The sequence below is a fragment of the Miniopterus natalensis genome, chromosome 8 (genome assembly GCF_054644295.1).
Source record: "Miniopterus natalensis isolate mMinNat1 chromosome 8, mMinNat1.hap1, whole genome shotgun sequence".
Lineage (NCBI taxonomy): Eukaryota > Metazoa > Chordata > Mammalia > Chiroptera > Miniopteridae > Miniopterus > Miniopterus natalensis.
In genome coordinates, this window is record NC_142088.1 from 18,585,436 (window position 1) to 18,613,228 (window position 27,793).

The window sequence follows — 27,793 nt, forward strand, 5'->3', positions numbered from 1 at the left end:
CCTGACTCTTAAGGTACACTTTCTGAATATATCAGTAGTTCAAAGTTATATAACTTAGAACCCTAAACATAGCTGGCATTACAAATGCTTTATGTAATCTCTAAATTCAAATAATATCCTACCTAGGTAAGGTTATTAGTTAATTTTTGACAAGGGTTTATTTTTTTCAGTTGCACATTTAGGAAATAGTTACAAAGGTATTAGTTTTGTATTTCAGTTTTCCTTAATTGAGGTATGTCAGCCTTACAGTCTCCCCCAAACATTTCCACTTTATCCCATGTACTTGATGATTTTCCCCAATTAATTCTTTTTCTCCTATAGTTTAAGAAAAAGTCCTTTTCTTCTATGCCTGTTCTTGGCTATATGTATTCCTATACATAAAGTGACTATACAGATGCAGCATATTCACTTATTGTAAAGTAAAATAAACTCTGAACTACATAATGTCCTTATTTTCATAATTAATGAAAGGAGAGAGATATGACTATAAACCACAGTTATAAAAGCAGATGCAGAACTTTGTATACACATACCTGAACTGTCTGGACTTGTGGAGACTGAATAACTGATGGCTGGGCCGCCTGAATAACTCCATGGACTTGAACTGTCTGCCCATTGGGCAGCTGTACTAATGTTACGGTGGGAGCAGATGATGTTGCATGAGCTGCTGGCATAGATACCTATTGTGTTGAACATGGAAAAAAATTACCATCACAGATACTTTCTTGGGAGTACTCATGTTCAATATAAAGCAAGTTTTTAGCAGCAAAAAGATGACCTTTTTGCTAGATAAGTATTTTATTGGTGTGAAAGGAACTAATGATTAAATTTAATATTCTTAAAGAAAGACTTCAAATGCTTCCCCCACCCCCACTTTCCAACTTCTCCCAAAAGACAAAACCCAAAATACTATTTTAATATAGTATCAAAATATGTAACAGACTTCCTTTGAAAACTAAATACTACTTTATTTGTATGGAGCTTTACATTTTCCCACCTGCTTTCATACTTAATTTCTCATTTTGCTCTTCAAAGATATCAAGACTGGGTAATCAGGATTATATCCATTTTAGAAACAGAAATATCAAGTATTCAAAGAGATTAAGTAATTTACTGAAGGTCAAGCAATATGCTAGACTTAAACATAAAAGTCTTCTTAATATCATGTGTTAAATAAGTCATGTTCTAAAATATAATTGCTCTCAAGCTTGGGCAAAATTTAGCTACTAAATCTATAACAAATACACATTTTATAATATACAGCATAATTTTCTTTATGTTATGCTAATTACAATATGCCTTTCATTAATGAGAAAGTATTAATAGTATTATAATCTATAAAAATTTCTACTCCTCCCCGCAAATAAATCACTAAGCTGGTAACAGTTGATATTTTAAGGATTTATTTTCCTCTTGAAGAAATAAGGGAGCAAAGTTTAGAAAATATAAGAGAAACCAATTTTTTTTCCTGAGGAAGAGTCAATATCCAGGTGCAAAGGGCTCTTATGCCATGCATGTCTATCAGATGGCACTTAACTATTCCTACTCTTGCACACATTGCGGGGTAGGGATTTCATCTGCTCATTTGGTAAACAGTTACTGGTATCCTATATGCCAGGAACAATATTAGAACTGAAACTACAAAAATGAGAAAGACATAGATTGGAGTATGTATGTGAAGAAATGGGGAAAAGAACACAAATAAATATAATTCAGTGAACTAATGAGGTTTGGAAAGATAAAAATAAACACAGAGAGCTATCCCACCCCACCTGAGAGAGGAGGCTACCAGGGAAGAATATAAATTTGAGACAAAGAAAAGAAGCTAGGCATGTTATTATAAGCCTAGAATTCCAGGCAGAGAGGCTAGCACTGGTAAAAGCAAGGAGAAACAGCATGATCTGGATATGGCAGAGAGGGAAGACAAGCAATCAGTACTACTAGATCACGTACGTATCTTACTCTATAACATAGGAGTGAGGAGAAATGAAATAGCAGAGGCAGGCAGGAGCTAAATGTGCTAGTCATGAAAAATCTTATATATGTCATATTAAAGAACTTGTACTTTATCCGGAGATTGGGAAAGGCACTGAGGGTTTTGAACTCCTGAACATCATGGTGAGGTTTGCATTTTAGATAGATCTCTTTTGCAGCAGTGTGAAAAATATTTATGTCACAGGAAGAAAAAAGTGGAGGCAAGGAGACAAATTGAGAAAGCCTACATAGTTGTTATGGTGAGATGATAAAGGCAGAAAAGAAGGCACTAGATGTGGAAGGAATGGGAATTAGAGAATTGATTTAATGAAAATTCAGGAGGCAGACCAGAAAGAGCTTTCTGAATGATTGCTTAAAGGGGGTGAGAGGAATCAATGACGACCCACATATTTCATGTTTGGGTAAGAACTGGTAGACTATGTTATCAACTAAAACAGAGAACACAAGAGGTAAGGAGAAACTTTTGGGTGGTTGGGGTGGTGGTGGAAGATGAAAGAATTGATCTTTGTGAAGCTTAGGGGGGAAGATCCCTATTGAAGGTAGAGGTTAAAACCATAAGCTTTCCATCTTTGGACAGTCAGAAGTCCTTCCTAATTAATCATTTTCTCTCTGGCCATTATAAATCTTGTTCAAGTTTTATCTGATTCTCAAAATGTGGTCCGTGGACTACACCTCCATTAGTTACACAGGAACCTGCTTACAACTCTGATGGACCCCAAGACGCTTTTCCCTACACTCAACCACAACCCTAAGTTATTCAGAGTATTTCATCTCAGTTCCACACAAAAGCTCTTCTAATATTTGAAGCAATTATTGTGTCATCTTCTGAGTATTTTCTAGGGTGAACATAACATGCTAACTTAATAATTCCTTTTCTACCCTGATCAGTCTACATAATGGCTCCTCTCATTATAAGTCTATAAAATACAGATACACAAAAATAAGATAAAAATCACTTATACTCCTACCACTCAGAGCTAATCACTTTTTATATTTTTGCTGTAGATCTGGGTTTTTAAAAAAAATATGTTTTTATTGATTTTAGAGAAAGAGGAAGGAAGAGCGAGAGAGAGAAAAACATCAATCAGCTGCTCCCCATGCCTCCCACTGGGTACTGAGCCCACAACCCAAGCATGTGCCCTGACAGGGAATTGAACCAGCGACCTCACGATGCATGGGACAATGCTCAACCAACTGAGTCACACTGGCAAAGGCGATCTAGGTGTTTTTAAAGGTACATAAGTACATTCAATTTTTAGAACACATTATCATGAAATCTATTTTATCTTTGAATTCACTATAAATATCTTTCCATTCCATTAACAGTCTTCATTTTAATGACTGCATAATAGTTAAAATTACATAATTTATTCAATAAATTCCTTATTATTGCATATTTAGGTTTTCAAATTTGCCTATTTCAAGAAGCTACAACAGCCCTGGCCTGTTTGCTCAGTGGTTAGAACATCGGCCCAAGGACTGAAGGGTCCTGGGTTTGATTCCAGCCAAGGGCACATGCCTCGGTTGCAGGCTCAATCCCCGGACTTGGCTGAGTGCGAGAGGCAACTAATCGATGTCTCTCTCATATCAATGTTTCTCTTTCTCTCTCTTCCCCTTCCACTCTCTCTGAAAAAGCAATGGAAAAAATATCCTGTGAGAATTAAAATTAAAAAAAAGAAGCTACAACAATCACCCTTTTATCCAACTCTTTAGTTAAGTCCATAAAAATTTATATTCTCATAGTCAAAACCAACATTTTCTTTCTCACTCAAAAAATATTTCTGTAAATTCCAAAAGATGTAAAATAAGACATCTCATTGTTTTAGATTTTCTTCCTTTATTAGTTAGGCTGAATTTTTTTCCCTGTTCATTGCATTGATCAAATCACAATGATCTTGGATTTGACCATTTTATTATATTTTTCTAGTATTAAAGCCTGACAAAAAGCCCTGACCAGTATGGCAAAGTTGGCTGGGGGTTGTCCCATGCACCAAAAGGTTGCCGGTTCAATTCCTGGTCAGGGTACATGCCCAGGTTGCAGCTCAATCCCTGGTAGAGGGAGTGTAGGAGGCAGTCAATTGATGTTCTGCTCTGGCATCAATGTTTCTCTTGCTCTCTCCCCCTAGTGCTTCCTCTCTCTCTAAAATCAATTAAAAAAAATAGTAGGTATCAGACTGACGAGAGGAAATTATGTCAAAAATATATGATGTATGTGTTAAGAACTTGGATGAACAAGTACAAAAACTGTAATTTTGTAAATATTCCCCAAAAAATATACAAATGGGAACTAGCTTTCCTAAAACTCAAATATCATGCCATTCTGCTTTTACAAGTCTTAAGTGCTAGAGGACTACTTAGTAAGAATGACATTTTGAACATGTGTATATAATTTTGCTCCTTCCTGAATCTCCAATTAAACTTCATGAAACTGATTTTGATTTTACAGGCATAATCACATGAGCCTGAGCATCGGAAAGAGTAAGAATTTTGGAGTCTGGAAAGCAGATGGATGAATGGTATTAAACTTGGAAGACCTCTTGGAAGACCTCAGAAGGCCAATTCATGAGTTGGAGGCAGGGAAAGCCTGATTTGCATCACAAAATCCTTAAGCGGCTCAGGAGCTAAGACACTATGGAAGGTGGAGTGAAAGGAGAGGCTGAAGATAAGGCTGTTTCAGAAGCAACTGAATCTCCTCTCCAATTCCCAGTAGAGAGAACCACCAGGGTATCCCACGCTGACAGAGAAGTAGGGATTTATTTTCTGGATAGAGTGTCTTTCTTGAGTCCGACTGCCTAATACCAGACATTGCTGAAGGTGGAGTACTAAATCTTAGTCTTCTCTCACTTGGTTCCCAGGCTTTTACCATACAAGCAGAGTACTAGTAAAGCTTTCTCTGGGGAACCTGACCAATGTCAAGGGGCAGAAGACCTTAAAGATACTGCTAGTGGCCCTAAGTGAAGCTCACAACTCCTAATGTTAAGCCTCAAACATATCCACAGAGTTTCCAATACAGCTTTTTGGTCCCCTATTTCTAAACCTGAGTAGACAACCACAAATTACTGAGGAAAGCTTCTAATATGAAAGATGCAGACCAGAACAATGGAAGGGGGGAAAGCTATAGGGGAAATGTGTGGGGAGAAGACTTAAAACAAAACAAAACCTAATTAATATTCTGATATAAAAGAAAATATTGCCTTTGTGAAACTTAAACAGGATGATATTAAAACACAAAAGGACTATTCAGAGAACAAAAGGAACTCTTAGAAACATGACAGGATAAATAAAAAAATTCAACAGATGGGTTAGAATGTGAATTTGAGGAAATCTCCCAGAAAACAACAAAAAGACAAAGACATAAAACAGAAAAGAAGAAATGAGAAAAACAGTCCTATAGGTATAACATCTGTATCACAAGGATCCCAGAGAGAAAAGACAGAAAAAATTATCAACCAAATAATGTGAATACATAGGATAGTGGGTGAAAAATTATCCAAATCAAGGTCCTAATAACCTGATAATAAAATAATGAAGTACTATGAACAAAGACAAGAATTTTGTAAGATATCAGAGATACAAAATAAGAGATGCATTTAGTCTTTCAAACAGCAACACTATAAGTTGACTATGGATCAATTCATTCAAATTTTAAAGAAAAATGATTTCTTTACCAAAAATTCTTTACCCAAAGTTGCTCAAGAAACCACTGGAAAACATGGTTTACTATCTCAAGAACACAAACTTCTCAAGAAAGTCCGCAAGGGGAAGGAATTTCCAGAATGATATACAGCAGACTTAGAGGACACCAAACCAGAAAGAACAGTGTGATGCACGAAAAAGGCATGTTGAGCATTGTCACCATCAAGATCCCTGTTGGCGTTGTATCTTACAAGAGTGCCAAACTCTTGGATGAGCCTAGATTCTTATCTGTGCATGCTTTCTGACCATGTACTGATGATGTCCCAGCTCTCCTGCTTTGTTCCTGCACCTGCCTCACCTGAGTGCCTCTACTTCATCCTCAAGTGTGCTCTATTTCTAAAGGCTGATGGTGGGCCTTGGTGATCGCAGGAGAAAGCAGAGCAGCCCACTCCTTCTGACTACATTCCTGCTGGAGGTCTAGTTTTTGGCCCATACTTTAGCTGAGTATGGTAACCATCTGTGCTTAGCCATCTATTTCCCAAGACCCCATTCTGACTCCTGGGGGAGATCTTTAAAACTCTTTGGTAAGCTAAGGCAGGATATCCCAGAGCCTCTGCTAGGATTATTTTCTCCTGAGAGCCTTCACCTGAAGGAGTCAGTATCATATGTTTATCTAACATATTTATGTTTGCTGTTTGGTTTTTATATTAACCATCTTTCTCATATATATTCAAAGTTAAAATATTTAAGGAAAAATATGTAACGAAAAAAAAGGATGAAAGAATACAACCTTAGAGATAGAATGTTTCAGACAAAAACAAAATGAACCATGAATTATATTTAAAATATATAGGAAACAAAAATTATCATCCTTGAAACTTACTATTGTGACAGTTATTTTACTTATCTGAAATTTTCAGTTTAAGCACATGTAAACTTAGCCTTTCAGGTTATCTGCATTCCCATGTCCCAAAACAAATGTGTGATATGAGAAAAGCAGTTATATAAGGTTTTCTTCCCTTGTTTAAGAGATACAATCAATCTGCCCATTAGTTAAAATGTAATTTTCTGAATCACATTGCTACATATAGTCTATCAGTGTTTAACAATACATTTTTTCTGATATGCTACTGAATTAATACTATCATTTCTAAAATTAGTCTAATACTAAGTAAAACAGGAATTTTGATATTCTAAGAATGTCTCTGCTCATTCTATGCATATCTCTGTAATAAAAACAAAATTCTCTTGTCTGAAACATATTCCTCTTGGAAGAGACACAACTTGGAACCTCTCCACATATTTTATACCTGGGCTAATGTGGCAATCTGTGGCTGGGATTGAACTGTCATTTGCTGGTTTTCAGCTTCTGTTACAGCTGCATCTCCACTCTGCTGGTTCTCTGCTCCAGATTCCATGGTCATTTAGTCACCTACAATAATATGGAAGAGTGTTACAAGCACTACAGTGCTTTGTGCTTTTGTAACTTTAAAGGCAAATTTCAAGTTATAAGTAGGTATATGTGGTGGTTAAGTTAGCAAATGCACTCAGAAATCTAGTTAATATATAATATAGCTTAATCATTACAAAACTTGTGCAAATTTGCTGAGCTGTAAATGTTTTAGTCCTTTCAGAAACGAAAAATCTTTCTTTTCCCTTGCCATTTGTCCCCAATGAGATATTACTCTAAGATGTAAGAAAGTATTACTCTCTTCTACAAATCTCCCCTACCGACAAGGGGAGGAAGAGAAACAGCAAAGTTTTAATTTTTCACTCCGTGCCAATCAGGTTGAAGAGAGGGTAGAGAGTAGAAGGCAGCTGATGATAGGGTCTATGAGATACTGGCTTCATGGCACCTCCTATAAGGGTATTCCCTCCTGTTACAGGGAAGCAGCAGAAAAATTATCAGCTACTTCCACAGGAAATTACTGGAGGTAGGACAAAATCAGCCCAAGTTTCAAGAACCCAAGTTGTGGGGTATCAAGATAAAAAGGTGGAGTAATTAGCCACAGAGCCAAGTTGGAGGCTCCAAATACTTGAATACGCTTGTATTCTGATTCCTCTCCCTATGTCTGTATAGTATGCAACACTATGCACATGCATACACATGCACAAAATAAAAAAAACTTTAAAAATTTCAAATTGCAAAATTGTGGATAAGTTAAGGCTGATTTTTTTTTTACTTTTGAACCTTGCTTTGCTAAGGGCTTAGTATATTTGTTGGGTAATCCAGCACTGGATAGCAGCAAAATAAGTGGAGGGCCACTCCTAGCTGCAGCTACATGGAGATGGAGAAATTTCTGGTAACTGGGGAAGCCATCATGTGTAAAGTACTCACAATGAAAGGGATTACTTACTTGTATACTACTGCCATCATTCAGTGCTTAGTATATTACTTGTAAAAAATGAATTAATAGTAAAAACTACCTATAGTGATTCCATAAATAACACAAAACCCAAAATGCTTTTCCAGATTTTATTACATTTATTTTATAACTCTGAAATTGATCATCAGAATTGTCACTGTTCCTTATGTGATTACTACATGCCATCAGAATGTATCACATACGAATACATTTTGCCATCATTTACACAGTTCTACAAAAAAAAGTGTTTTACAATGACAGTTAAAAATTGAAGTGAAAATATCTCTGGAAATGAATATAAATAATTCAGAAATTCAGAATCCATGAAACAAGTAACAAAAGAAAAGGTTAACAAACTACATAATTACTTAAAACATTTATATGGCAAAAACCACCAAGATAAATGCACAGAAAGTATCTGCCACATATAATTAACACAGTAATGTCTAGAGTACAGAGAAAGTACTAGTCAATAAGAAACCCTTACTGAACTATTATTGACGAGTTAACAAAAATATGTTCAAGAATACTCACTGTAGAAATTTTTTATAAAAGCAAAAAACTGGAAACAAGTATCCATCATTAGGGGACCTTTAAAGAAATTACAGCAGTAAAAAAGAATGAAGTCTGTCTATAATGTAATGACATAAAGCTTTCCAAGACAGTGTGAAATGGTGAGCCATGGAACACACTGTAAAACAGACCCCTCATTTATGTTAAAAATAAGTAAAATTGTTGTAAAGGTGTACGCATGGAGAAAGATGTGGGAAGTTATATACTAAACTGGAAGTGGTAGCTCTAGAGGAAGACTTGGTAGGTGTGTATAGGATGATGATTTTCACCTCTCTGTATATATTTTAGTAGTATTTTTCTCTTCCCATGAGCAAAAATTCAGGATTACTTGAACAATGTAAAAAAATTTAATACCAGAAGTCAAGGATAACATTTTCAAACTATGAACCAAAAACTATATTTCAGTAATGACTTTGAGATACTTGTTGACAATTTTTAAATCCCAGATACTTTTTACATGAAATTACTATTTTTGTTTAAAATTTACCTAAATTGTTTACCCTACAATTCCAAACAGTAAAAATAACTATTTTTTTAAATTATCAAATAATTTTATCATTTGTGATAGTTCACCGACTTGTATACTTACAATCTGTGCTCTTTTAAACTAAAAAATTTAGCTCACCCGGGCGTGGCTCAGTGGTTGAGCGTCGACCTAGGATCCAGGCGATCGGGGTTTGATTCCCAGTCAGGGCACATGCCTGGGTTGTGGGCTCGATCCCCAGTCAGGGGCGTGCAGGAGGCAGCCGATCAATGACTCTCTCATCACTGATGTTTCTAACTCTCTCTCCCTCTCCTTTCCTCTCTCTGAAATCAATAAAGATATATTTTAAAAAAAACACACACAAAAAAACAAAAACAAAAAACAAAAAAATTTAAGGAAAGCATCAAAAGTAACAGAGAGCAACAGTAAAACCAAAACAATTTCTGTACCCTAAATGTTGTACATACTTCTGGTCTGAAAGAAAATGGATGTGACAATACCTCCTTTGTAGACAGAGTATATATGCAACCATTTTTAAAACTTTATTTCAATCCACTTTTTTTTTTTAACCTATGCTATCATCCATTATAGTTTCACTCCACCATTTGATTAAAAGCAATCAAAGTACAGTATATACACACACACACATATGTGCGTGTATATATATATTGTTTGTTTAACACATCTGGATTCCTTAAGTATTTTTGACATTTAAGACATAGGGCGTCACTACAACTTGTTTTAGAAAATACTTATGACCACATTATAATAAAGGAGCGAAGCCATCAGCTAACACTGAGTAATCACAGCCGCAAGGACACATTAAAGAAGAAATGTGATCTGCATCCTTCTTCCCTCCCCAACGAGAAAATAGTCTTTCCTTTTAAAACAAAGTGTGATATTTACAATGGATAGGGTGCTCCATGTTAACTGCCAGTGTTTTATTATCATTTCATTCAGGCAGGCTACCAATCTTTTTCTCAGAGGAAGGAACAACTTTCTTAATTTTGGTAACTCTCAGCTTGAGTAGATACAAGTCACTGGGGCAATAGTACAAATACTGCCTTTCATCAGAAAATTCAGGCCTTTCTCAAAGTGGAGTGAGAACTGTTTCATAAAGAACAACCTGTATTAGATGAGAAACTCATTCACTAAACTAAAACAGACAATACTCATTGGTTTACACCTGGAAGGTACTGAAATAGCAGTATCCCAACTAGCCTAAACTAGCATTTGAAGTAGGTGCATTAATTTTGGACACTGAAAACTTTTGTTCTTTTTGTTTATATCTTCAGGTGGGGAGGAAAGAGATGTTATGGTGTCATGTGTACAATCTTTATTTTTCTATTAGCCCAGCAGCAGTCTAGCCAGCAGTGCAGTCAGTACACAAACACAGGATCAATTTATAGAGCCAAAATGTACGTCTCCAAAGTTGTTTGAAGAAAGAGGATTCCAAATTCATTACACAAATCAGTGCTTTTTGGGTGCAAAACAAAAACAAAAACAAAAAAAGACTGATGTTACAAAAAATAAGAAAAAGATCATGTACATTATTCAGAAAGAATGTTGTATAAATATTGGGCCTGAAACATTAGAAACAGAATGGATCTTAGAAATCACTGAAAATCTAGCATTCGCTTGACAGTTTTGTGATTTGTGTTCTTCCAATAATTCTGAATTTTAAAATTTGAGTTTCATATTTAAAATTTGGAGATTTTCATGATTTATCCTTAAAAAGTAACATAATCCATTGGAAATTATTAATTTATAACAAATTACAAAATAGTGTCATACCTAAAACAAAAAACTTTAAACCAATTCAGAAAGATACATATCATTTTGCTATAATGATCTTGAGTTCTACTTCTTAGTATGAACAATAAACGCAAAGTAATTCTGTAGTATTCTTCATCCAATCTTGAGAGAAATGATGAACGCTGCTATAAGTAGCTGGGAAAGGGAACTTAACACTTGGACAGCTAGATCTGTCACCAAGCGGTCGTTGGACAAATTAACCTTTTTGTGTTTCAATTTCCTCATCTGTAACAAGGGAGATGGATTAAAAGACCTGTATTAAATGCTCTGATCCTAGGAACTTACACCACAAGGTGTGTAAACACATAATTATGCAGGATACTAAATAAACGAATATATATAATAAAGGAAGTATTTCCTTTTACCATATAGTAATATACACACACAGACACACACACACATATAAAGACAGGTTGGCTAAGAACAGGTGTTTGAGCATCCTGAATGTGGGCAAATACAGCAATATTATCACTCATTTACATATATATAAAATTCTGATAATGCAACAGAACTGGAGATAATTATTAGTACTTTCAAAAATTGCAACAAGACTAGAATATTATTCAATAAAAGTCATCTTTGCCTGGCTGGTGTGGCTCAGTGATTGAGCATCCACCTATGAACCAGGAAATCAAGGTTCAATTCCAAGTCAGGGCACATGCTGGCGTTTCAGGCTCGATCCCCAGGAGGGGGTGTGCAGGAGGCAGCGAATCAACGATTCTCTCTTATCACTGATGTTTCTCTCTCTCTCCCTCCCTCTCCAAAATCAATAAACATATTTTTTAAAAAGTAAAAATAAAAATTATCTTTTACCTGGAGGGCAGTGTCTCTTCTACTCATTATATTGCTCTTGTCTTAATTGCTGTTATAGTTATTAAATAGTTTAATAGCCCCTTTTCTTAATTTTCAAAGAAGATAAAGCAGTTTTTCCTTTCCATCTTAGAAGCCTTCAAGAAATTTATGACTAGGGCTGTATTACTTTACACAGTAAAGATAGTAGTTATTTAAAAGTTTAAAATGTAGCTTAGATAAACATCTCTGTAAATGTCGAACAAACACATGACATTTAAAAGAGAGTATGTTCTGCAATACAGTACTGATAAATGTGGGGGGAAAGGGTAACTTTTCTGACAAGAAAAATGGTAGGAGCAAAGACTTAAATTATGATAGACCTTTAGAGAAATGACTGTGAGTGGCTGGTGTCAGATTTTGTATAGAAGCAAAGAGAAAGAAATCATAATACAGAATGGCCACTCCAAAGCAACTATGAATTACTAGGGCAAAATGAGAATATCAGAATGATGTCTCTTAAGGTACTGGGTTCAGAATTTTTATAGTGCAATGGATTTTACTTCTACTCTATATAGCAATATATCCTGAGGGAATTCACAAGTAAACACTTTTCTAAAACCAACAATATCTTCAATGTAACAGTTTACATTACATTTGTATTAAAGTATCATATCTAGAACTTATATGTCAGGCACTGTTCAAGTTACTGAAGATAAAGAAATAAAATTTTTAAAAACTTTTCCTTTGTGAACTTGTATTCTAGTGTGTGGAAGCAGGGAAGAGAAAGTGAAATGTATAAATCAGATAGTGAGAAGTGCTGTGTAAGAAATAAAGCTGGGTAAGATGTTTGAGGGATTTTCAATATTATAAAAGCTAACCAGTGAAACCTTCATTGATTTAAAGTAGCATTTAAATTCTACACAGAACTACACACCAAACCAGGGACAAATTTCTGGCAGCACTAGTTCCATATTTGCCTTTACCAAGCTAACTAAAGCTAATCAAACAAGAAAGCAAGCCTATATCATCAGTTTTGCTAACAATCCATTAAGCAAAAGGAAACAATGCTACAACTCTTCACCTTGCTCTGCCTAAAACATTCTGACCTTTAATAAGTGCCCCAGTCCTTATAATCCTAAACATTGTAGTTCAAGTTTATGAAAAACAGACCCATCTCCCCCATAACCTAGTCTACTCTTTAATCCCTTAAATCTATGGCCAAATTAATACAGTCTAGGATATGAGGTAAGTGTTCAAAGAAATGAACTGTTCTGCATTTTGACTCTAAAGAAATAATGCAGTTATAAATAACAGAACATATAAATGCATGCTGACTTTAAAAAATGCAAATAACCTCAATTATAAATGAGAAAAAAACCTTCCCCTGCAACCTACACCAGGTAGATTCCTCCTGAACTCTTTTACCAATCTAAAAGTCCAAGGATTTAAGGAAATCACATAGGCAGAAGTTTAAAATCTCCAGGGTAACCATAGCAAAAGGCACACTTGGGCACATGACTTTAGAACTAAACAATTATTTTGTCATATTCAAACGTAGTACCAAATTACTTTGCAGAAGTATACTTAGAAACATCTTTGAGCAATACATAGTACTTTCTACAGTTATGTGGTACTTATTATTTAGTTTTTAGGATAACTGTTTGAATGCCTTGTTAACACATTCTTAACACTGTCAGTATGTCTTGATTAATTTTCTAAAGTGTTAAGATTACCTTACTAAAGAAAGTGGTAAAATATTCAGGTGCTACACAACTTCTGCTTTCTAGGAATCAGAAACAATGTGGCACTACCTCCTTCCCTTCCCTTTTTTTTCCTGTACAATTTTTCTTTAGGTTGTGAACCTTGAATGCTTGTCATTTATCTTTATCATATGTCCAATCCTACAGAAGCGAGATGTATGCTATCAATACTGGAAATTTAGTAGTGTTCCAGGTTTCTGATGCTAATAATAAATAATCTTTTGGTATTAAATACAGTGTATCTTCACTGAAATCAGATAGTCATACCACATATTCAAATGTATGTGTATACATACATATCAGTATGTCTATAATATACGCACCCACCCACACCCAATTCAATACACATTATCATCTTCAACTATAAAAGCTTTATTAGATTATACTGATCACACCTTAACAAAATGAGGTTACATACACTTTTTAGGGAAACAGTAAAAGAACAACGTGATATATAAAATAAACTTGATGTCTTTATTAAACTAAGTAAATTTGGACACAGTTTTCAGAAATAGTTTTCTATGTTCTCTTACCAAGGTCTGTTTCCCTTAACTGGAGAATGAATTCATACCTCAGCCTCTAGTCTAGATATTACAGGAAGGCAAAAAAAGTTATATATGAAGTTAATTTTTTATTACTTGAATTGATAAGATTTAATTATTTATAAGACAAAATCTGAAAGTGTTTATGTATTTTTATAAATTCTTTATATTAATAGTAAATATCTGTATAACCCAACCACTGCTATCAAAAAAGGCAGCATACAACAAAGGGGAATCTTTTCAATGTTATTTAATAAAATTAGTTACCTATGTATTTGTTTATTGGCTCAAACTCAGAGAAACTACTTTAAAGTTCAATACTTATATTTTATAATGTATTGCAGTTTTGTGAATACCAGCATACTTGAATGGCTTTTTGTTTTTTTAAAATATATCTTTATTGATTTCAGAGAGAGGAAAGGAGAGGGAGAGAGAGATAGAAACATCAATGATGAGAGAGTCAGCGACAGGCTGCCTCCAGCACGCCCCCAACTGGGGATCGGGCTCGAAACCAGGGCATGTGCCCTGACTGGGAATCTAACCCCGATCGCCTGGATCCTAGGTTGATGCTCAACCTCTGAGCCATGCCTGGCTGGGCTTGAATGTTATTTTTAATAAACCAAGTTATTTTTAAATGCACTATAAGAAAGCATGCACTATAAGAAAGATACTGTCCCCTGAAAGGAAGTACTTAATAGAAGTGAATTAGAAAAATGTTATTTGATTTATAGAAATGTATTGAATGATTTATGACAGCTATCTTAGAATATGTGACAAATTAATTCTACAGTACCTTTCAATAGGAAAACCTTAGTACTTTCTTAAATCAAATTATTATTTAAGTATTGGCAAAATGTTTATGCTTTGTTTTCCTTCAGGTAAGACTACTGCAACCATGACTATGCATCAGATAACATTTTATCCCATTTCTTCCCATTCTCCTTTCTTTCCAAACACCCACCTGACACTATGTTTCCAGATTTTTACATCATAAGCCTTTCAAAGAGGTGATCCTATATAAACGTCTATATATGAATTCCTACTAAATGGATTTTTGGAGCCAAACTGTTTTCCAAGGAAAAATACACCTCCTACATAGTTACTTTTAGAAAAGCAATTTTTGTGTTGACTAAAGAGTGAAACTGTCTTCAAATTTTAAGTTCTGCTTCATAAACTACCTCAATGCTGAAACTGTAAAAACCCACAGAAGTTGTGCCCTGAGTTAAATATTTATTTACTCAACAAAACCCAAGGGACTCTGTGAAAATCACTATTCAAATGGTAACAAATGTCCAAATGTTTTTGAAAAATAAGTTTATAAAATCAACATTTATTATTTTGACAGTTCTGTTTTGAACTAAATTTGAAACGCTATTCTTGGAGAATTATTTACAAATTAGACACAGAAGAGTGAAAATTCAGTTCTCCTGAAATGGGTCAGCACGTTGTAGTAGGAGTCTTAAGACAGGAATTCTAGTTTAGCTCTGACTTAACAGATAAAGAACTAGAGATGTTAAGAGATTTGCAAGGAATTTACAATACTGTTCAGGACTATACCACATAGCCTCCAATATTATAAAAGTGAAGAACTTTTTGTATTTAGAATGGAACTTCATGGACTATTAAGTAACATGCTAATCACATTAACTATGTTTTGCTTACTAAAAAAGCCCAAGCACACATGGCACCAAGGGTACATTGGGGCTATATTTAAAAATTTGCCAGGGTTAATCTATAAAGAGGATAAATGACATGCAGACAACAGCAAAGACTTTATGTACAGTTTTGATAAAAGGCTCACTTCAAACTTAGGAACTTTATTTTTAATCCTGAAAGAATCAGCATCAAGTCCAACCTTTCAGGTAGATGTACCATTTTTTACCAACCTGGTAGTGATTTCTGGTAAGGTCATTTTGATTAATACAATCTCATGCTATTTCTCATGTCTCAGAGATGGGATGGGGCATGTTAGTAAAGCATCAGAGTTAATAAAAATTCAAAGTATAAAAACTTTTTAAGCAATGGAAAATGAACCCAATTTCCCTGGCTTTTAAAAATTAAGTCTGTAATTTCAGTACGTTTTAATGATGTAACGTTTACATGTCCACTTCCTTCAATCTGTGCAACTCTAAAGGGGCACTGTTTTTAATCCTGCCTTTTAAATTTGTGCCCCTGCAAGAGGGAATCATTCATTAAACAAATGTATGTTCTGTGCCTATTACATTATAAGTGTTCTGCTAAAAACTAAAAAAAAAAAAGTAGACAAGAACCTTTCTCTCAATGAGCTTAGAAGCTAATAATGGATAAAATACAAGGCAGAACAAAAGTAGGTTTACAGTTGTGAGTATGCAAAAATTTATTATTACATTATTTTATTTTTGTTAATCCTCACCAGAGGGTATTTTTCCATTGATTTTTAGATAAAGTGGAAGGAGGGAGGGGGCAGGGGGAGGGAGAAACATCTATGTGAGAGAGACATCAATTGGTTGCCTCCCGCACGTGCCCTGACCAGGCTGGGGATCAAAACCACCCAAGCACATGCCCTTGACTGGGAATGGAACCCTCAACCCTTCAAGTGACTGGGCCGACGCTCCAACCACTGAGCACACCGACCAGGGCATTATTCTTGTATTATTATTTATTATCATATTATTTCCCATATAAACAACTAAACCTATGTTTGCCGCCACCCTGCATGTATTATATATGAAAAAGTTGGGCAAGTATAAACTAATCCTTACAATCAGCTTACCCATAAATTCCCTCCAAACATGTATTTAATAACCGATTTAAAATCATAAACTATTTTAAAATGATAGAAATACAACAAATTATAGAAAAAAGGAAAGCATGAGCTGGACATTTATGGTAATCTTTCTAGTGATGCAGACCTGAGTAATAAATAATGAAATCAATATTTTTTTTCAGTATTTTTTTTCAAGTCATTGGCTACAATGACTTCCTCCAAGTGAACTTTTATAAACCTAAACTACTACTGTTTAGAAATAAAAATTCTAGTAATCATAAATAAAGCTAGAGCCTTGAAAACTCTTTTCACAAAGAGATAATGCTACAAAAGGGTGACGAAGGCTATGCTTTTTTGTTTGTTTTAAATATATCTTTTTGATTTTAGAGGGAGGAAGGGAGAGACAGAAACATCAATGATGAGCGAGTCATCATTGATCAGCTGCCTCTGAGCCCACAACCCAGGCATGTGCCTTGACCAGGAATCCAAGTGCGATCTCCTGGATCCTAGGTGGTGATGCTCAACTGCTGAGCGCCACGCCCAGTCGGGCTGAAAGCTATGTTTTTACTGTTAGTTCTTGCCCAGGAAAAAGGCTCTATCAGCAAGTAAATTATTAAAATTCTCCAGGGCTCAGTTTAGTTATATGTAAAAAATAAAGGAGTTACTATTCTTCATGGTTAAAGTTTGTAAAGTGTGAATTCCCCAAACACAGTAGAGTTTATGAGTCATACACTACACCCACACAAGTATCATAATAAATTCTCTCATAACAAATAATTTTCAAAATATAGTACTTAAAATAAAAATGTTACACGTACAGTTGTTATTTCTTGATTTTTATCTTTGCTTCATTTCATCAGTTACTCCAACTAAGGGATCTGGACACAGAATAAAGGGAAGTCCAGAGGAGGCATGGTGTGAGTGCAAATATGCATTAGTGGCTTTACTTATTTTTCATCAAATAATGGTGTCCTGTTTGGGCTTTCAAGGATACTTAGAAAATATCTGTAATAACTAAATAAGAATTTATGGTGTTCTAGATAGGGACACCAAAAACACAAGCAACAAAAGAAAAAATACATGAACTGGAAGTCATCAACATTAAAATTTTTGTGCCTCAAAGGGTACCATCAAGAAAGTAAAGCCCAGCTCGGCCGAGCGTGGCTCTCAGCGGTTGAGTGTTGACCTGGGATCCAGGCGATCAGGGTTCGATTCCTGGTCAGGGCACATGCCCAGGTTGCAGGCTCGATCAATGACTCTCTCATCATTGATGTTTCTGTCTCTCTTTCCCTCTCCTTTCCTCTCTCTGAAATCAGTAAAGATATATTTAAAAAAAGAAAAAAGAAAAGAAAAAAAAAAAGAAAGTAAAGCCCTGACTGGTATGCTCAGTGGTTAGAGCCTGCCTGCGCACCAAAGGGTTGTGGGTTCGAATCCCAGTCAAGGACACGTACCTGGTATGAGGTTTGATTCCCAGCCCTGGTCGGGGTGCATGCGGGAGGCAATCAATCAATGTGTCTCTCTCCCTCCCTCCCTTCCATTCTATTTAAAAATCAATGGAAAAATATCCTTGAGTGAGGATTAACAACAGCAACAAAAAAGTAAAAAGACTGACCAATCAATAGACCATGACCCTAACCAGGACCCTAATTCCCTTAGTCCCCTGTATAACCCATCACATAGAAGTCATCAGGAAGCCAGGTCTTCGAGCATGAGCTCGCCTGTGACTCTGGGTGTGGCATCATTTCCTTAATAAACCTTTACTTGACTGTGAAAAAAAGTGAAAAGACAATCCGCAGAATGAAAGAAAATTTTATAAATCATATATCTTGTATCTAGAATAACAACTCAATAAAAAGACAACTAACCCAATTTAAAAATGGGCAAAGGATCCAAATAGACATGTCTTCAAAGATTTACAAACGGCCAATAAGTACATGAAAAGATGCTAGACATCATTAAGTCATTAGAGCAATGCAAATCCAAAGCACAATGAGATACCACTTCTCACCAAGATGGCTATAATGAAAAATAACAAGTGTTGGTGTAGATGTGGAGCAATCAGAAACCTCATACACTGCTGGTGGGAATGTAAAAAGGTACAGTAGCTTTGGCAAAGTGTGGCAGTTCCTCCAACGGTTAAGCATAGTTACCATATAATTCAGCAATTCAACTCCTAAGTATATACCCAGGAGGAATGAAAACATATGCAATAAATGAATGTTCATGGCAGCTTTATTCATTATAGCCATAAAGTCCAAATGTCCATGAATTCATTGGTAAAATGTCGTGTATCCATAAAGTAGAATATTATTTAGCAATATAAAGGAATGAAGTGCTGATATATACAACTTGAACTTTGAAAGCATTATGCTAAGTAAAAAAAGCTTACCACAATGAAAAACTTATTGTATAAGTCTATTCATATGCAATGTCCAGAATAGGTAAGTCTGTAGAGACAGAAAGTAGATTAGTGGTTGCCTGGTGCTGGGGATATGGAGAGATTGAGGGGTGATGGCTACAGGATGCTGGGTTTCTTTTGGGGGTAACGAAAATACCCTAAAACTGACTGTGGTGATAGATGCACAACTTTGTCAACATGCTAAAAAACCAATAAACTGTACATTTGAAATTGGTAGATTGTACGGTATGTGAATATTTCAATAAATCTACTAAAAAAACCCTATGATATCCAATTTTTTAACTGCAATATAATCTACCATGAAGGAGAGTGGATTAGGAGTCAGGAAGTCTGTTTTAGCCCAATTTATCATGTCATCCGTTTATACTGTTCCTCCTCTTACATGAAATTTAACGCTTCCTGCCTCACACTCAGGGTTCCTCATAATGTGGGGTTTATAGTTAACATAATACTTTCTTCACCAACTTGTGAGCATATTAGGTTCATTCTACTTCCATGTCTTCATTTTAGTTGTCCATGCCACCGCCTAGAATATGCACCCTTTTCTCTCTACTTATCCAAGTTTTTCAGTATTCAGTTTAAATCCTTTCTCACAAAACTTTCCCGCACTAAATCATCTCTCTTTTAAGCTCCTATAGCCCTTCAATACAATAGAGAAAACCGATACTTTGCCACATATAAATCATTCCCTCTTATACTATTTCCATCATCCCCATTACACTGAAAGTTCCTTGAGGGCGGGAGCCAAATAATCAGGCTTTATTATTTATAGCAACTACAACAATCCTTCACTTAATATCTATAAAAATACTTAACTGAATAAATTTTCTTGTGATTATTTCACCAAGTATAAAATGTTGGTTAATAAATGTTCATTGAATAAAGGACTAGACTGACAAATGGCAGTAAGTAAAACCAAGGTGTTACTATTACTGGTGAGAGCAAACAACAAAGCTGCAGATACTATAAAGAAAATACCCCTTTAAGAGTACAAAGTCAGAACAAGCAGTAATTTTCACTTCAGTGATAAAAAACAAGATACTTGCCGCAGCCAGTCGTGCTCAAGTAGTTAAGAGCGTCGGCCCGGGGACTGAAGGGTCATGGGTTCAGTTTTGGCCAAGGGCACATACCTTGGTTGCAGGCTCAAACCCCAGCCCTGGCCAGGGGGTGCGTGCAGGAGGCAACCAATCAGTGTGTCTCTCTCACACTGATCTCTCTCTCCCGCTCTCCCCTCCACTCTCTCTGAAAAGCAATGGAAGAAATATCCTCGGGTGAGGGTTAAAAACAAGACGCTTCTCAGTCTCCTGCTGCCGATCACTTACACGGATAACCACCCTCAAAAATAACTAGCTCATTAGGAATACACTTCAAATTAAAGAAAGAAATGTTAGTTTTAGAGAAGAGTCACTAAAGTCTGGGAAGGACATTTTTCTATTACTACTGGTATAAGTCAACTTCTAGGCTCAACCTCCACTCCTGGCCAAGTCACTCCTCAGCTACTTTAACTTCTGCTACTTCTCTCTTCTCCAACCAAATGTCAGTACTTCTTTCCTTTCGGGAAACACACACACACACCCTCAACATCAATCTCTTACACTCCACATCTTTGCCCCTTGTCAAAGTCTTCAGAGATCCTAGATTAACCCAGCAGCAGGATGAAAACTCACGTGCCTTTCATCTTTCTTCAGGCAGCACATCTCATTTACAGCCTTTATTACCTTACCTCAACCCTGAGAGAAAGCAACTCAGGCACTTAAAAGTTTTTCAAGGAGTACTACTGTTTTTTTGTTTTGTTCCTTTTCCCCCTCTAAAGTTGAGATTCATGTAACTAGCCTCAAGAATAGATTAAATATATAAAGGTAATTTTTCATCACTGGAGATGAAAAATACTGTCTTCTACTTCTCTGTTGGGATAAACACCAGAATATGAATGATTAACCTTTTCCCCCCTTCTTTTTGGTAACCTAGTAGACAAGTGAACAAAACTCTGGATAAAATATAACAAAACATCCCTACAGGGCCACGTCTAGCAGAGCTAAGAAAACAGAGAAAAATGCAAAACAAAACAAACAGGACACAAGACAAGAGTGTGTGTATATACATTAAGGAGAGAAAAACACCCTGAACAAGAAAAAAAAATGGCTATTCTTATCTAAGTTACAAATGTCTTAAAACCTACATTTATAGATATGATAGTCTAGAATAAGTTTAACACCATGCTTTCTTCTTAAGACTTCAGAAAGTTGACCAGGGCTAACCTCTATATAATGACTAGGTTAAAATGTACTGAATGGCAGAGGAAAACAGCCATTTTCACGTTATCAGTCTATTACTTTAGTTCATTATCTTTATTTCCTCCCTCAAACGCAATTCGCCGATTCCATGATACTGTGAGAAATCATTTAATTCCCTGGTAGCACACAGATATGTTTCAGAAGAAAAATGTTTTGCCTTTACAAACTTTAATTACCTATCACTATCCCCCTAAATCTGTAAAAAGTGCTTTGTAAACATTTCAGTCGTTGAGCAGGTAAAACCAGCACAAAATATTAGTATTTTATATAAAATACTAATAAATCCTCAAAATAAGAGTAAGGCAATACTCTTACATTAAAAACTATAGTATGTGTAACTGTTAACTTGAGCATACAAAGAATGAGCTACACCAGGACAGCATTAATTATTTGTTTTTTAGAAGATAGGGAGTTTATCTATGTCCCTGTTGCTGGATTATTAGTTATCACTTTCTAAGTTTAATCAACTTAAAAATGTGTAGCATGTGTTTTTAACAATACACTAATAGTATGTTTATTTAAAATGTACTATGGTTAAATGCTGCGTAGAAGAGCCAAAAAAAAAATAGTAGTATTACTTGGCCCAATTGGTTTACCACGGAATTCTGGGGGTGGAGTGTTAGGGGAGGGGGGGATCATCTAAGCAGTAAAGTCTTAATACAGAATCATATCGGTGAAACTCACTATTTACTTAGATATAAAACTCATTGACAAACTAAAAATAGAAAATCATCAAAGAATAAGTTAATGACTATGTAAAAAATAAACAGGAAGAAAGCTAGTATACTAATCAGCATTACTGGGCTATAATATCCCATGAAAATAGCCTGCTTTAAAAAGAAAAAAAAAGACTGAACTATACTAGATGTTCTTTCTCATTTAGAGAGAGAACTATTGAGACTTTTTTTTGCTAAAACAGTAATAGAAGGAGGTAGTGGTCTGTTTAGGGCTAGAAAGAGCCTCAACAAGAGGTAAATTCAGACTAAATTCACTTTCAGTTAACTCTTACACAGCTTACTTGCCTTTTCATGCACTAAAGCTAAAAAGGTAATGAGGCAGTTCAAATAACAATTTCCTGTCAGAAACTGTTATTTCTCATTCAAATTAATTATCTTTCATTTAAAGAAATAAAAGCATAATGACAGATTCCTTTAAAGGGTCAGATAAGACCTAAAAACAAAATCAGCTAGTTAATAAATACAGGTACATCCATATGCTGAAGTGTCTCATAATTAAAAACAAATAAAAATGAAGTTCTTTTTGCTAAGCAATATTAAGTGGAAAAAAGCAAGATATATGATAGTGTATATAGTAGACTGCCATTTGTATAAAAAGGAGGGGGGAGAGTACATATGTATTCGCTTATGTATGGATACAATATCTCTGAAAAATGGTAATACTTGGATGACTAGGGTGGTGGCGACACACGTGCACTTTTTTATATGTTTTGTTTTGAATTATGGGTTACCTGAATGAATTACTTATTAAAAAATAAAACTGAAAATATAAAACTGTAATATTCTTTTCCATTATTTCATCAAGTATGATCTCTTCTTCCTTCTATTGCTCTTACGACATATATTCTGCCTTATTAGTCATCATGTCCTCAAAGTTCCTTTAGGGTAGCGACAAGACAGTGTAATTCATCTTTGAATTTGCTGCAGCTTCTGCTCCAGTGTATTCAAATAGTAATAGTAATAATGAATAATTTAAAAATAGGAAACATTTGTTGAACACTTGTGAAATGCGTGGCATTTAATATGAACTTATTTAAACAGTTTACATGTAATAACTTATTTAATCCCCCACATTTCTATGAGGTGGATATTGTACCTTTATGACCAAGCAAACTGAGGTATGGAGAAGAAACTTGCTCCATGTCCCACAGCTAGGAAGTTAAAATAAAGCTTTAAAATGAGTATCTATCACTGAGTCCCTAAGGAGCTACTTTATCTCATGACCCTATTAAGTAGGTGGTATTATTCTAATTTAACAAATTAGAAAACTGAGACTCAGAAAGATTAAGAAACTTCCGGGTTAAGTCACACATTTCCTTGAGGGTAGGCACATGACAATAGTGTCAGCAGGGATTCCAACACCTAATGCTCTTTCCACTAACTACATTCTGTCACTGTAAATGTTAACTAAATGCTTGAATTACCACAAACCGTTGTCTCAAGTGATACTGCAGCAGAAATGAGTTCACACATATGAAAGAAAAAAGCTTGCTTTCTCCTTTCCCTGTCTACTACGCTCTTATGGGAGGATTTGAGCCCAACTATTCAATCAGTAATGACACTAGTCAAGAGAGTATGTGTGGAAGACTTACAGGCTGCTGTCAGTAAGAGTATGTAACTGTATCCAGTAAGGTATTTACACAGCAAATGAAATTATAAATGTCAGTGATACATTGTAAGCATTAAGTTACAAGAAACGTTTTTCTACTGTGGAAGAGGAAAAAGATTTTTAAATTGAGGTGAAGTAGGGAATACATACAGGTGGGGCAAAAGTAGGTTTACAGTTATTTGTATGGAAAATAATACAATTAATAAATACGAGAATAAACTGTTTCCTGTACTCACAACTGTAAATCTACTCTTACCAACCCTCTGTTTTACTATAACCATATTATACTCCAAAAAACAAAACCCAATGTCTTAGAATGAGGCAAAATAAAGGTCTTTTTATCAGATCTAATCAAGAATATAAATTTTAGAAAGCAGAAAAAGGTGCCATTTTATAGACCAGGTTTCTAAGTTTCCTTAGGCTCTTATGTAGGGAAAAAATTTTTTAAAGGGGTACTAGAATTTTAAATCCTGTAAGGAAGTGCCTTTTAACATTTTTTAGTAAATTTGTGTCAAAGATGCATTCATTTTCTGAATACACCTGCCCATTACTAAAAGTTCAAGCACATTTAATGGTGATTTCTACTGATCCCTGAGAGGGGTAGAAATATAATTTAGTACCATGCTCTAAGTGAATGTGCAAATATTAATGAATATAAAAGTGTGAAAAGTTTCACCTGTAATTACCAAGAACTACAGATTATGAGTTTATAAATAAAGTTTAAATTTTCACAAAGGAAGAGTTGTTGTTCTATATTCTCTGTAGGGGAAAAAATTTACTCAACTCATGCTGGGTTGCACAAAATCTTTCTTAAGGAAAAACAGTAATCTATAGCATCATCAATACTATAATTTTCCTTGGCAATAAAATCATCTTCTCAATTCTTATGGAAAAATTCTTTATTGCATCTTCCTAATTCAGTTTTTCATCAATGACAAATTGCTAATGTGATTTTTTTAAAGACTTGCAATACAGCAAAGTAGGTTCTGAAGAAGTGACAAGGCTACAGAAAAATAAGACAGGGCTTCCATGACCAGTCAAAATTTATTCCTAACAAGAAACCGTGTATGTATTAACCACAGTTCTATCATACTATGACAAAGTATTTTCAAAACAAATAATCCGTTCATCTTTTGCACCACCTAAAAATAACCATTCGGGCTTTACTTTTAAATCAGGAAATAAGCAGTGAGTGTAAAAGATTTCAATAGCTGGCAACCAAAAGTTATCTTTTATACTAAACCTTTAGAAGGTAGAACTGATGTAAGCTAAGGCCAGAAGGTATGACAAACTTAAATAGGTCATATTGCAGGTTCTTTAAAAATTATCTTTTAATCTTTAATGTGTTAATGACTTTTCAGCTGTGCGTTTTCCTAATAGGCAACGAAAAAATAAGTCTTGTGGCTTAAACTGTCAGTCTCCGGCTGGGGTTACCTACCGCATGCGAGACAAACAATGGATATTTTAAAATGCCCATTTTTAGAATTAGTATTAATATATTTAAGTTTAGACAAATATGTGGGAAACATGGTAGGCGGTGGGGTGGAGAGATCCAGAGGACCCAAACGCCGTCGGAATGGTTGGTAAAAAACATAAAAAGTGATGTAAAGCAAAAGTACATCGACTAAAAACGAAGTGTTTCACAATGATAGATCTCAAATGATTACCTTATTAAAAAGGGTTAAAACCGAAACTGTTTTCAAACAGCAGCTTCCCTTTTACAAGATCCCAACAGTTGTAAAGTTATTAGAAATGTTTTTCTTAGCAACCCCTTCCTCCCAAAAAGAATGCATTTCCATGACTACTGCCTTAAAAAAAAAAAAAAAAAGAGGGTGAGAGAGTCAAAAGTATCTAAAAATGCACAAGCCCTCATCATTTCAACTAAGCAGAAAAGAAAAAACAGTGTTTCCCTAGTGGGCTGGGAGCACGGGGAAAGGGCATGAATAAAATACAGGACGAGAGGAAACCTTTGGTTTCGAACTTTATTGCACAAAGAGAGCGGAGGAGAGCGGGTCAGATGTTGCCGCGCTTCTCCGCGCGAAGCGGGCATGGCAGACACGGCGGCTGCGGGGAAGGCAGGCACCTTCACCTCCCCTGCCCTCCGCCGTCGCCTTCTTCCTCCTCCACCCCCCGCGGGCGCTCCGGCGGCGCTGCCCGGGACGACGGCCGGGCCGGGGGCGAGGCGGGCGGCGGGGGCCGCGCGGGCGGCGCGGGGGGCAGCAGCGCCAGGCCAGATCGGGCCGGGCGGGCGGCCTCCCCCGGGGCGGCTCCCGGTTCCCGGCTCCGCGCCCGGCCCGGCCCGGCGGCGGCGGCGGGAACGCGGGCGCCAGCTCGCTGCGGCCGGCCGCCCGAACACAACCTCGGTCCCCGGCTCCCACCCCGCCCGCCGCCCGCCGCCCCCCGCCATGAGCGCCGCCGCTGGCTGCAGGCAGAGTCGCTGCCGCCCCGGCCGCCGCTGGCTCCAGTCCGCCGCCATTATTCTTTGTTCGCTGCGAGCGGCGGCGATGATGTGGGGCTCGGGCGGAGGCTCCATCTTTACCGCGGCCCCTCCTGCGAGGGGAAGGCCCGGAGCGCGGGTGTCCGGCGCCTCCCCGTCCCCCCTCCGTCCCCCCGGCTCTCTCCGGCTCCTGCCTCCTCCTCCTGCTCCTCTTACCGGTGGTACAAGCTCCTCCGTCACTGCTTTCGTTCGCGGCCCGGATCTCGCTGGAGTTTTATTCTCTCCCCCACGTAACACACCGCGTCAAACTACACCTCCGCCGCGTCACTCACCAACACTCCGCTTCTCCCAGCCGCCCGGGCCACAGGCAGCAGCCGCCGCGGACTGAGGAGCCGCAGCCAGGGAGCCAGCCAGCGCCGCCCAGTGCCGAGTGCGCAGCGGCCGCGCACGGAAACAGCCGAGCTCAGCCCGGAGGAGCTCGAGCGGCCCCGCCCCTCGCGCTGGAGGCGGGACTTGCCGAAGTTGTTCGGGTTCCTTCGGGCCAGGCGAAGGGGTTCCGCCGGGAGTAGGAAGGCGAAGGTGGGCTGGGACCCGCGCGGGGAGGAGTGGTGTGAGCCGCAGCGCCGCGTTTCAGTGGATAAAACCCGGTGGCGGAAATTTGAAGGAGGAAGTGGGGCTTGTGTGTGGCCGGGTGGGGAATTCCCGAGGGGTGGGGACGACTGGATGGAAACCCCCGCACGGGTCTGGGCCTGCGGCGGTAAGCGGCGGGCTCTAGGGCGGCGGCGGCCGGCCGGCGGGGCCCGGGCTCCGGAGCGCCGTGGGCCCGGGAACTTTCAAACGCAGCGGGGCGTGGGAGGCGCGCCGCCGGGTCTGGACCCTGGCTCGCCCTGGAGTCGGGCGAGCAGGGGAGGAAGGTGGCTGCGCCTCTGCGGGCGTCCCCAAGGCCTGGGGCCGGGCCGGGCTGGAACGCGGGCTGCGCGGCCCCGGCGCGGCTCTGGGCCCCGGGGCGCGGCTGTCCGCCTCTGGGCCTGCAGTGCGGCCGGGCTCCGGGGATCGGCTGAGAAACCTGGCGGCCGCCCGTCGCACTGCTCTATTTCGGGGGTGGGGGTGGGGGTGGGGGTGGGGAGACTCCGGGACGTGTGGCACCTCGCGGGGTTCAGCCCGGCTGCGTGGGCAGCCAGGGCCATCCTGGGCCGCCGAGCAGTGACCTGTCGGGACCCAGCTGCTTCTCCGCACTTTTTCAGAATGTCTCCTCCCCTCCCCTACCCGCCCGCCTTTTTTCTGGCACTTTCCTGTGTCGCTGTCTTTTCGCAGCAGGTTTTCTACCGCAGTGTTGCAGCCACTGCGCCGTTTCCTCGCCGTCCACTCGCGCTCCAGACCCGCCAGGGCGACTTCCGTCGCCTCGGAGCCACTGACATTGCTCTCCCAGAGGTCACGCGAGGCCACGGGGCTGACTGACTCTTTTTATTTAGCTCTGCAGCCCTCTTTCATAATTGTCTTTCTGCCCCTTAAAGCAAACCTGTCTTTAGGAGGCCGACCGAGGTGGTGGAGCCTGAGCTCCGCCCCTTACTGGTTTCCTGTTACAAAG

At 37.8% G+C, this 27,793-nt stretch overlaps 1 protein-coding gene across 4 annotated transcripts in view; it reads right to left on the reverse strand.

Moving 5' to 3' along the window:
• The window catches only part of CREB1 (cAMP responsive element binding protein 1), a 47,382-nt gene extending 20,829 nt beyond the window's left edge, over positions 1 to 26,553 (reverse strand). Inside the window, exons 1-3 of one of the 4 annotated variants that reach the window (XM_087819621.1) lie at positions 26,538 to 26,553; positions 6,942 to 7,063; positions 534 to 680 (exon numbers count right to left, since the gene is read on the reverse strand). In XM_087819621.1, coding sequence (XP_087675747.1) covers positions 534 to 680; positions 6,942 to 7,055 — 261 coding nt within the window. In that variant the 5' untranslated portion in view covers positions 7,056 to 7,063; positions 26,538 to 26,553. The other 3 variants (XM_016196708.2, XR_001601994.2, XM_016196711.2) reach the window with 3 other exon arrangements.
• Positions 26,554 to 27,793: the final 1,240 nt, after the last annotated feature.